We start from the raw sequence: 12,550 nt of genomic DNA on the forward strand, positions 1-12,550 counted from the left end.
AGCCGACCAATCAGGTGTCGGAGGAGAGGCTGTGCCGGGCCGGCTGGCAGACGCCCCGGGGACAGTGCTTCGGCCGCAGCTCAGCCCGGTGGCGGTGACAGCACTGACAGCGACTGGAGCAGCTCCTGACCTCACCATCCCGTCTGTTTAGAGCAAGGTAGAAGGTTTTTTCTAGTTTTTATTGAGACTTACATGGACTTTTATAACACTCGTAAAGTTGTTTGTTTCGTTTCTCTCTATACTTAAGATGACTCGAAAGTTTTGAAAGCTAGCTCGGACACAAAATGTTACTTCCGGTAGTGACTTTCAAAGTGAAAACTTGTGTGACTAAAATGCGAGGTAAACATGATTCAGTGAGTCTTATTGTGAAGGCAGCATTTATGTGCTTCCGGTCGTTGGCCAGCGGTCCTTAGCTACCTTTACGCGCCGCTGTCCCGGAGGTGGCCGGAGGAGTTAACTCGATGTTACGCGCAGTATCGTTGTCTGAGCTGACTGTACACTGGCTCTGGTACATTCTGCCGGCGTCATTCAATCTGTCAGGACTATTTAAATGCAGTTTTGTTCAGAAAACGAAATAAAACAGGGAAACTTCATCCAAATAGTTTGGTCCCGATGGAGGGTGTGGAGTGACGAGTTACGTCATTCCTAGTTTCACTGTCCTGTCTGCTGCCTACGCTGCAAAACGTGATCAACAAGTGGCGGTAACTCATCTAATGCTGAAACATTTTCCTTATAACTAGTATATGACGTGTTAATTTCACGTGTTACCAGTACAACTTCATACACCCTCTCCTTCATAGTGCCAGTGCGTAATAGCCCGTAGCCTATTATTTCTGAAAGCATAGACATGATGACATGGACTCTCGCGGCTTGTGTGTGCATTCCTGTGTTTACACCGAGCAGAGAACAAATACCAAAAACTATTTCTAAAATGTCATCAATATATCAATGTCTAGAGGGCGACTATGGTTTGGCTACTTGTTATTAAAACAGCAGTGTTGCACTGGACAGACCTCTGACAGTAAAGTTGAGGCTGCTTGTTGAGGGTGTGTCTGATTAAATTCCTCTTTTTCTTTCAACAATATTTTTTATTGTGCTTTTAAACACAAACAGACAAAACCAACAATACACCAACACACAGTGGTCACAATAACTAAACATCTGACTTAAATCCCTAACACATAGTATACATAGCACATAAAAAGAGATGATTGTACACAAACATATAATTATGTAGTAATAATATGTGTAAATATCATGGCATGATAAGGCAAGAATAAGGAGGCGTTCAGTCCGTTACAGTTGATTACCATAGACAGTGATGCAACAACAAAACATTTAAAGGAGCAATAAGAAAATAAATAAGTCAGTAAATAAATATCTCACCTTACGTCCCAAAAATGTCCCTTTGCGAATTTTCAATATTGCAATCTATCAGACCCTTTAGAACAATATTTGTAACTCTTTTACCAGCATATTTAAAAAAGGATGTCCAAGTCTTAAATAAATCACCCATTTTACATTTAAATCTGTATGTTAGATATTCCATTGGTATTAGCTCAGATATCAGTTTATGCCACCCCACAACTGTTGGTGGTTTATCATCGACCCATCTAAGCAATATATTCTTCTGGGCAGCAAATGTAAGAATACTGAACAGCCTTCTTTGATGAAAGCCTTATAAATTCCTCTTTAGGACAGTTTGGTTTGGCTGCAGACGAGCTGAAAACGGACTGTTTCTCTGCAGGGATATGAACAGTAAGGGGGAGATACTGAGATGGGGTTGATAGATGCTTGTTTTGGTCATATATAGATATATCGAAAACCAAATACCACTGTGACTATACATAACTATCTCCATTGAAAAATTCTAAACCAACATTTCTAATCAACCCAATCAGTCTGTAACAGAGTTTTAACAGCTTGCTTTGGAATACTGATATACAGTTAATAACCTAACTTCTACTACACCAATGCCTAACCAGTCAGCCACATGGTCCATGGGATGAACTCAATATATGTGCAGGCTATTGCAAGTTTGAATGGGCTTGCACCAGCAGCAGCCACTCCCAGACTTACTTCCTGTCTTGAGGACCCCCTCTTAATCGTAACAGTGATTCAGCATAATATTTGTATTCTAAAACTTTTCTACCTAAATACCTCAGACCAGTTTCATAGTGATAAACAGAAACACCTGTTGATTTGAATCACGTTAAGATAAGATGAGATCATCCATTATTTCACAAGCCTTCAGAAAACGAACAACAGCAAGACATAGTCCTAATAAATCCAGATATTTAAACTTACCAGTCCATAGCTGACTTTCAGGAAGTGCTTCAGCTTCAAAATAATGGACTTACTGTATTGCTGCGTGTCATATCAGAGTTTCTATTGGCTCAAAGCTAACGTGGGTAATGGACACAATATGCTTGTTTTATTTGCACAAATGGTCCCCATCTGGAGATAAGCACTTTTTAATGATACAGCACAATTTTATGATTTATAGCTAATTATTTCACGGACCCCCTGACAGAGCACCACAGACACTACATTAAGAATCACTGCTTTAGGGAAAACAAAATGGCAAAAAAAGTTAATATAAAGTGCAGTGGATTGGTCCTACTGAAGTCCTTTAAGATGGCAGGAGTAGAGCTGTGTACATTTCAACCTTGCAACTATAAATTGCATCAGTTTTGTTTATTTTTTATTTTTTTATTTTTTTTTTTTTTAGATGGCTGACGTGGAGCTGGTGAAGAAGATGCTGCGGGCCGTCCTCCAGGCCAACAAAGGTGGAGTGTCACTGTCCCGCCTGCAGTCCGAGTACAAAGAGCTGACCGGGGAGCAGATACCGCACAAACAGATGGGACACAACCACCTGGATGCACTGCTGGCCAGCATGCCCTCTGTAGTCCGCACAGAGCGCAGCCGCTCTGGAGAGGTGTGTGTGTGTGGCTGCTACAGGATGGTTGGCTCGAAGGATAGATGTGTACACATATTTAGCCATAATTAAATCAGAATTATCCTTTAATTAATCATATATTTTCATACCACAATGTATCCAAGGTAATTATTTGGATAACACACCTGGAGGTTTAATAGGAGGTAATAACTTGCTCCATCTTGTGATGAATCTCTTATTAATATCTGTCTGTCTACTCCTCTCTCTCTCTCTCTCTCTCTCTCTCTCTCTCTCTCTCTCTCGTTCTCTCTCTTTCTCTCTCTCTGTAGATGGTGTGTTTGGCCTCAGGAGCCAATGAGACGGCCCACATAGCCAAGGTGGTGGCTCGTCAACGCAGCTCCAAGAAGACAGGCCGACCCCACCTGGTCAACACCCAGATGAGGGTCAAACCGGCTGCCCCACTCGTCCTCAATGGTGAGATTTTGGACAAACATTTTAGGGGGTTAGTAAGCATTAACACAGGCATTTTCTTGGGCTGATCTTAAAAATAATTATGATTTCTAATTGTATATGTTATTTTTAAACATTCTTTAGCATGCAAAGCATTGGGGTTAGTCACTCTTTATTTTGGTCAAACCTAAAGTCCAAGTTAATTCAATTTATGTCAGGGGTTGAAAAACATCACATTGCCTTTGTGCATGTGGGACTTCACAGTTTCTGTATGAGAGACAGCGAGCTAATATATTCAATAAGTCAGGGAGAAACCAAATTGGCAGAGCAATGGTTTTGGATCTAATGGCTTTAACATTACAATATTCAACAGGAAACTGAAATCCAGTTTCACAAGATGCACATACCAACTGTGATCTTATAGGTTTTCCCTTTTATCAGCCTCTCCTGGAGAACACACGTTTAGTTGTCTCTAGTTACACAGATGTTTACTTACTGAGTCACAAGGTGGCTTTAAATCAGGTAGGTATTGGATTAAATGCCATTGCAGTTACTTCTAAAATGTAAGGACATTTTCATGCAGCAGCTGCTTTATATTGTCTATAGTGTTTATAGTGTTATCTTAATCATCTCTAATATATATATATATATATATATATATATAAATATATATATATATTTAAAGGATATAGCGGGTATTATTTTATATCTTTTTTTTCCCCAACATATTTTTGATCATTTTCATGATAAAAAAAAAAATAATAAATAAAATTAAAATAAAAAAAAAAACAGATGAAAAAGGACATTTGACATGGAATAACATACAGTGGTTAACTGACTGTAAAAATAAATATAAAAGAAAAGACAACAATAGGAGTAGCAGATAATATCTCATAGAGTAAAGTATATTGTCCTCGGACTTTCATCGATAATGAATGGTAAAAATATAGAAATATATTTTATGTTTTACGTGACACTAGGCATAATATGCTTCCACCCTGAAGGGTATTGGCCTTTCAACAGAGTGTGTTTGAGCTCTGATGGTAAATAATCTAGGACGGGGTTCCAGATCTTAACAAATGAGCCCTCGTCGTTACCCCTAAGGACTGCACTCATCCTTTCATGAGGCTGCACGCTGAAAATCTCCCTGTACCAGAATGTTACTGTGGGTGGAGTGTCTTTAACCCATCTAACGGGATGCATTTACAAGCAAAGAGGTCGCTGTACTTTTGATTCTCAAAGAGATCCACAGCAGGCTCAACAGAGTCAACCAGTGATCTGTATTTTTTTTATTTAACAAGTGCAAATAAATATGTAAATTAAAAAGATAGAATCATGAACGGTCACACAGCTCTGTGGCTCAGTGGTTAGCATCGTAGCTGCACTGCAAGAAAACTGGTGTCGGGTGTCGTGTGTGTGTGTGTTGGACCATTGTGTGTGTATTCAACACTAGAATAAAACAATACACATTTATAAAGGACTTCATTCAAATGTGTATGAATGTCTACTTGGCTGCACTGTTCAAAACACGTTTGACAACATAGCAAAGAGAGCTCTGGATTAACATCAGTATACAGTATACAGTGCATGTGGTGTGACATGAAATGCCTCCCCATAAGTCCTTTTATCATATAGAAAAACATAATTTTTCATGTTAACCAGTCATATTTTAGTAAGGTATAAACAGCATTATGAATAGAACAAGCGGTTATACGGATGGATGGATGTTTACGCGACAATATGTAAGACTGATCGAACTAATTTCGTCCCAGTAAGCTGTGGCCTGGAAATATATATTTAGTTCTCCACCGTTCTCTCAGTGAATATTTCCCAACCTTTCCAGACTCCTCTTGGGGGGCAGATGGTGTTACAGTGCAGCAGTGCTGCGGCGAGACAAATCTAGAAAGTGTCCAGTGCCTGTATCGGTGCTGTGACAACATTAGCAAATGCCGTCTGTGGTGCAGCCAGACAGTTTGTGGATGAATTACTGGCCTGTTTAAACTGCTGCTCTGTGTAGACCTGCCGTTTTAGGCACTCAAGCAGACAGATACCCAATGATCAGGGCTGCACAGGTGTAGCAGGTTCATTTATGTACAATGAAGTCAGCTCACATGCATTTTACTGTACAGCTGCACACCATTGTGAACCTTTATTCATCTTTTTCTGATTTTATTTGCTATTGACACACTCAGAAACCATACCTTCTCCACACATGCACACACACACATATACTGAAACATGTACACAAATGTCTTTCTTAGCGCTTACACCTCCACCAGACTGTGATGCTGCAGAGAGTCAGAAGAGGAAGTGGGAGGTGGTAGTGCAGGGAGGAGAGAGGGAGAAGAGGAAAGAGGGAGGAGTGGAGTGTCGGAGGGGAAAGAAAAGCAGAGGCATGGTGAAATGGGAAGGAGGGAGGGGGTGGACAGATGACAGGGAAGGAGGGAGTCAGAGAGAGAGAGAGCGAGGGAGAGAGTGGGGTGGCGTGTTGAGATTTGAGGCTAATGCAGCCTACAGCGGCTGAGACTCAGCTGCAAGCGAAGAGCAGCCGATTCACAAATCGACAACCTCTTCATCTCTCTCTCATTCTCTCCTCCACCACCTCACCAGGATATTGACATTCAGGCAGAGACAGACCAGGGACTGTGTGTCCATGCCGGTGAGGTGACGCGGCGTCTACTCTGAGTGTGTGTGTGCTTGTCCTTGCCTATATTTGCCTGTGGATTTAAGCTTGTCTGTGTATGAGACTGCTGAACTGCTGTAATGTGTATGTGTCTGGAAGTTTTATTGATTCATTAATTGGCTGATTGCTTAATTGATTAGCTGCTCATGGGGTATAAGTAGCATATCCACGCAGAGAGAAAATAATTTAGGGACCGAGATTGACGACTTTTGAAGACGTAGGCTGACGAAGCTGCTTGTTATGTTTTGCCGCTGGATGAGATTCAGCAAGAACAGAAAAGCAGGAGAAAGTTCTAGATCTAACTGAGGAGAAGAGAGATGAAGAAACGAGTGAAGATAAAAGAAGAGACAGTGGGAGGAAGAACTGAAAGGGAAAAGAGGGAGTGTGGGAGTGGAAATGACTAAGGGTTACGCTCAACAGGGTACGCTGGTGATGTCACCCAGCAGAAATGTGATGTCATGCCGATCTTGCTGTGCTGAATGATGTAATATCTTCTTATGAGGGGTTGGACTAGTAGGTGCTGTGTTAGGATCATTGCACACGAACATACACTGATGTATCATGTAATCATGTTAGAATAATCTGAAATAATCTGGCTATCTTGTGGTGGTTGTCTTTTTTTATTATTAGTTGTATTATTATTTTATTTTATTTTATTATTATTATTATTTATTTTATTTTATTTTATTTTATTTTTTTAATTATTATTATGTATGTGGGGTTGGTATGTTTGTGAGTCTGTCTGTAGAGGTTACTTTTTTTGTTTGTTTTTTTGTTTTTTTGTTGTCCGTTTGTGATGAAAATTAAAAAAAAAATAAGTTGTGGTTTTACAGGGAGTTACGTGCTGTAGCTAACTATTCTTCGAGAGCAGTGAAATCCTGTATTCTCTGATGGTTTTCCCCCTCCTCCCCAGTGATTTTAGTCATAAAGCTTTAGAGGTGCTAGTAGGCCACATGTTTTCCCTGCTTCCAGGATTTATGCTAAGCTAAGCTTATCGACTCCCCTGCTCCAGGTCCACAGTTAAAGGCAAGGTGGGCAATCTTGAGAAACCAGCAAGAGTACACCAGATTAATAAAAAAATGATCCGGCCGGAAAAAAAGCCCAGTGTTGCCGACTCTTTTCCAATGAAAGTACAGCTAGCAGCACTAGCTCCAAAAGACCCTAAATCTAGCGAGAAAGTTGCCAAGTCGGCAATACTGACAGTCCGTCCGTTCAGGCTTCCCTCCAAAGCCACTCCCCCCAAAATTATCATTATGAACAACGAACATGTCTATTGTTAGTACTCCCAGCTGTTAAACTAGCAGCTTGTGTAAGACTACATTCACGCGTAATGAGTGCAAAGGCAGGTATGTCGCCTTTCCAATTATTACATTCAGGCCAAATGAACTGATTGGATGGACTTATTACAGTCCTGCAGCAGCCACAGATACCAGATTTCTTTCTCAGAGCATTTGATTTAGTGATTGCTGTCGGAATGTAACTATACCAACCCTACCTTTAAAGCTACAGTCGGTAACTTTGAGCAAATATGATAAAAAGTTATTTTTTATAAAACTGTCGCTATATTCTGACAGTAGTGCATGAGACAGGTAACCTGTGGAAAAAATAATGTTCCTCTGTCTCCCCTTGTGCTTCTAATGGCATTTGCATGATTTCAAAAACAACCAATCAGAGCAGAGGAGTCTCTAAAGGAGCTGTCAGTCACTGCTCGCAAAACTCATGAACTCCGATAAAATGGCCCAGATAGGCAGAGCTGATCGAATGTGAATCAATATTCTGTTACTGTAATGCCAATTTCTCACCTCAAATGTTTTCAGAAACATCTTGTAGTGTACTGTTTAGCTGTAAAATGAGAACATTTGTGACATGTTGAAGACATGCTTACATGCTACAGCTAAACAGTACACTACAAGATGTTTCTGATAACATTTGAGGCGAGAAATAGGCATTACATTAATAGAATGTTGATTCATATTCGATCAGCTCTGCCTAGTTGGACCGTTTTCTTTTGATTCGCGCTGCCAGAGGAGCATTATTTTTTCACAGATTATCTGTCTAATGCATTACTGTCAGGATATAGTGACCATTTTATAAAAATAACTTTTTATCATATTTGCTCAAAGTTACCAACTGCAGCCATAATCCAGTGATTTGGAGTGGTATCGACCTTCTCATCTAACTCTCAAAGCAAATAGGCGTATTCCTTGACCTTCGCCACCCATTTATTACACAATCCATTTGGTATTGAGATGTCATTTTTAATTTGTGATATTGTTGCCGCTTCCTGGCTCACTGATTGGAGCTATGATGTTACTCCTCAGATCCACTGTCTCTACAGATATTGAACTATCTATCTATAACACCGTGCCCTCCAGACAGACACCACTGCCCTGTCTCGGCATCAGGTTTAGCTGTGTCAGGGTGTGTGTGTGTGCACTTTTAAGTTTTACTTCTCTTGTTTGCTTTCTCTTTCTCTGTGCAGCCAAACCTCAGACCTCTCTGAGGCAGCCGAACCACCGCGGAGGGCGAGGCGGGGGTAGAGGAGGAGGAGGAGGCGACGGAGGAGGCGGCGGAGGCGGCGGCGGCGGCCGAGGGGCGGGGCATGGAGACTTCAGACAGGCGAGGGACGTGAGGGATGGCCAGTCAGAGGGCAAGACTGGGGCGCATCCGAACAAGATATCCAATCAGAACACACCCAGCAGGAAAGGGAACCCACCTGCAGAGAGGTGAGTGGGAGGGGAATGGGTAGGAGCTAATAGAGTGCTGCACGGATGACGTTGTATTGTAGGCCAACCAGGAAGTTAGCATCGCACTGGTTCCCTGGATAAAAAGCCAATGGGATTTTGTCTTTGGGTTTTGGATTAAACATTAAAATCTCTTCAGCTTGTGTTAACCACAGACCTTATTTCAGGTATCTAATTAAAAACCCATTGACTTCCAGACGGGAGAACCGGAAGTGCTACAATGCTAACTCGTTTCCGGGTTTTAGGACTCATTCCTGTAGGGATGTATTAGGTGTAAGCATTTGGACACTTCATTTCAAATAAGTTCATGAATTCAGATGATTTTATGGAGTTTGAGACAAAAATACAATCTTTTTTTCTGTTGAGGAATCTACAACAAAATATGGATTTTGCAGTCAAGATCTGATTTTGTTGCAGGCTTTTAGTTTGAAAAGACAACTTCAGCTCACATCCCAACGCTGAAGCTTGGTCTCCACATATTTGTGGGATTTTATAGCACAATTATATGCGGAAGTCACGACCAGGCTTCCGCACTGCTTAGGAAAACTACGTAGAGGAATGTGCAAATGGCCAACGTGCTCAGAAAAGCTAGATTTCATGCCAGAGCATTTCCTGTAGATTCACTCTGTGATGCAACATGCTTTCAGAGCCGTCTAAGACCATTTTAAAAAATACCATTGGAGGAATTTAATTATATATTTTTAACCATTTTCTTATATTTTCTTGTCACTCCACCACCCAGTCCAAACTACAGCCACAAGTCAGTGAAAAACAATCTTACATGTCGCCCTATTCTTTTTTTCTTTCTCTCTCTGTCTGTCCCCCCTGCTTTCCTCCCACCTGTGTGGTCTGAGCTGAATCAGAATAGGCTGCTGATGAATGGGAGCCCAGTTGAACTCTGGTCGGTTTCTGAGTGCAAACAGTTTCCCCCGCTGCTGCTTATTCAGCACTGGACTGATGATGTACTCACTAGATTATTCTGGTTCTCTCTCTGCCTGTCTCTCTCTGTATCTTTTATCCCTTCCTTTATTCACTTCTTCTTTCTACCTCTTTGCCTCCTCGTCTACATGTCTGGCACATTTTTTATCGGTCACCTTGCTCCCCATCATTCTTCCTTCTCTTTCTTACACTCTTTTGGTAAATTGCTCATTATGCTTTGATTAGTAATTGGCCCAAAATCTATTTTTTCATTTCTAAAATCAATACTTTTTCCAATAGCTTCAGAGTCTTTCTGCCATTCACCATGACCTGGATTAAGTTAAAAACCTGATTCACTGTTATTGAAGGAGCCATCTAGAAGCATTGCGAGATATTATCTATCTGCATTGCTTAAACAATGAATCAAGATTAATCCAGCTCATCGCCTGGCTCTCTCACTTCCATCCATCCGCGGCTCTGTTCGTCCATGCGCTGTGAAAACAACTGACATCAGTCCTCTGTCTGTGTCACCATGGGTGTCCAGTGTGCCCTCCGCAGCACAATGGGGGCGGCAGGGTGGGAAGCCTGGTGTGTTGGCAGGGGACACGAGCCCAGAGCAAGGGGGGGGACGTGGGCCCTTTCTAATCCCCGCTCTATTCTCTGGTAGATTAACGCTTCTAAACCGACACAGAGTGAATCAGCACATCTCTCTGTATCCCTCTAGATCTTCCATTGGACAACTGCGCTGGCAGGCCAGCGTTATCGCTTGTGTGTGAGTCTGTGTGTGTGTGTGTGCCTGCAGGTGTACTATGGGATTCATGGTAGTACAAGTGGTAAATTCAGCAAACAAAATTAAATAGCTGCTATAGAATTACACTAAAAATACTTTTATTAAAATAAAAACACAGGAGAAATGAGTGGAGGCTCGTCTGTACCTGGATGGGAGTGTGTGTGTTCAGGGGAACGCTGTCTCCGCCTGGGGAGAGAAAGTATGAGGGTGAGGTTGTGTGACAGGCTGGGTAGCTCTTGGGAAACCATACTCCAGCAAAGTTGTTAACTCTCAAGTCACAGTTCCCTTTCTCAAGAAATGTACAATAATGGAAGTGAAAATAAAAGTGCAGGCTCCAGAAAGCTCTCAGTAGCTGTTTTTTTTTTGTTTTTTTATCGGATCACACAATCTCCCCTTGAAGATGGAGTTTGCCCAGTTGTCATGGAAATGTAGATGTTAAAATTTCCATTATTTTTTAGCACTTTAAGGACTTCTCCTTCTTGGAAGTCTCTTGGCTGAAGACCAAAGGAGAACTGTCCTTGTTATCCAGGCAATGAAACTTTCCTGAACTGAAAGTGAAACTTATACTGTTATTGGAGTCTGGCCTCTTTGAAGAGAGCATAGATAAGTTTTACTTTCAGTTCAGTTCCCCGTCAGAAAGGGCTGTCTGACAGCAAGGTAAACCGGTGAAAATATTCTAAAAAATAGCGTACACTTAAACAGATTTTCTTTTTAAGTAAGCCTTTCTTTTAGGTGGCTAAAATACATTTAGCTGCCGTCCCCGTCCACAGCGGTACGTACTTTGCTCCTGTGCTGGTACTCCTGTCTGTTTCTCCAAACTGGGGGCTTGCCGACCGTCATCTACTGTAGGTAATACACTGACTATGGATAAGTACTTCATACAACCCCACTTCAAAACACCCAAACTATCCCCTTTCAGGACTTAATTTACTAAAATGAATAAACATTTTGATTTAATCTTTTAGAATAACTTTAATTGACAGGCACTGCTTGTGCCAACTTGAATCTTATTGCATTACATTGCATTGCATTACTTTTTGCACTCTCAAAGTTGCATTGTTTTTATGGAGTAATACAAATTGGGCTACTAATAGAGGAATTCCTCCCCATTTCTACCAATGGACACCTCAACATTTATTCTACTGGACAAAGAAAATACAATATAAAGTCAATTTTGGTCATTGGCTTCCTTCAGGAAGTGATTAATTGAAGCTTAAACTATGTAAAATAAGAATTTGTCTCTTAAAGCAGCCATGGGTTTGTGTTCAGTCCAGAGAATCATCAGTGATGGTTGATCCTGCTGTCATTTCTTCTCTAAATTTAGGTCAGGAGTGCACAGATTGCTGACGTTATGTTCTGTGATCTATGTATGGGTGGTAAAGTCCTTCAAACCTTCTCACAGCCATTTAGGGTCACAAAGTAAATAACCTTTTATTGATTGCTTGCTTCCATTATTAGCTATGCGCTAGGGTGAGCCAGGAGTTGTGACTGAGAAGAGAGAGACAAGGAAACCGGCTGAATCGGGAGAATTGGGAGGAATGTTTAAACAAAGCAGCCACTGTACCATTGAGGTGACTGATCTGAACAGCAGGCACGGCAAGGATGAGAAGACGAGGATGGATTGTAGATACAAAATGTAGAAATCTTTCCATACATTCTCAGTTTGTGGCTGACTAGGTCTAAGGAGTAGCATCTACAGTGCAATGCAGCACCCAGTGTGCTGTATCTCGCGACCCATTGTTCTAGACCGAAGGGGGGCGAAGACAGTTTGATTAATGGTTTGTGTTACTGAGGACAAACCAAAAAAAAAAGACTCTGTCTTGCACTGAACTTAAGCAGGTTATCTGGTTAGACTTTGAGATGTTACCAGAGTACTTTTTGAAGATTGTGCCTCGCTTGATAAAAGATTAAGGATCGCACATACATCACAGAGTCATGCAGGCCTAGCCGAGCCTTAAAACTGAAGTCAGAAGTGATCTTTAAACCATGCACAAAGATGATGGATAGAACATTTTGTAGCTTTTGAAGGTTCAAAAAAGAGAAAGTTTCCAGTTTGTCTTCTGCAC

The 12,550-nt window shown here is 41.3% G+C and overlaps 1 protein-coding gene across 1 annotated transcript in view; it reads left to right on the forward strand.

Moving 5' to 3' along the window:
* The window catches only part of tdrd7b (tudor domain containing 7 b), a 25,467-nt gene continuing 12,917 nt past the window's right edge, over positions 1 to 12,550 (forward strand). The window contains exons 1-4 of the mRNA XM_037759443.1: positions 1 to 157; positions 2,732 to 2,938; positions 3,229 to 3,373; positions 8,515 to 8,758. Of these exons, the coding sequence (XP_037615371.1) occupies positions 2,732 to 2,938; positions 3,229 to 3,373; positions 8,515 to 8,758 (596 nt within the window). The 5' untranslated portion in view covers positions 1 to 157. The remainder of the gene's footprint in view (positions 158 to 2,731; positions 2,939 to 3,228; positions 3,374 to 8,514; positions 8,759 to 12,550) is intronic.

Source organism: Sebastes umbrosus, chromosome 22 (genome assembly GCF_015220745.1).
Source record: "Sebastes umbrosus isolate fSebUmb1 chromosome 22, fSebUmb1.pri, whole genome shotgun sequence".
NCBI classification, from domain to species: Eukaryota; Metazoa; Chordata; class Actinopteri; order Perciformes; family Sebastidae; genus Sebastes; species Sebastes umbrosus.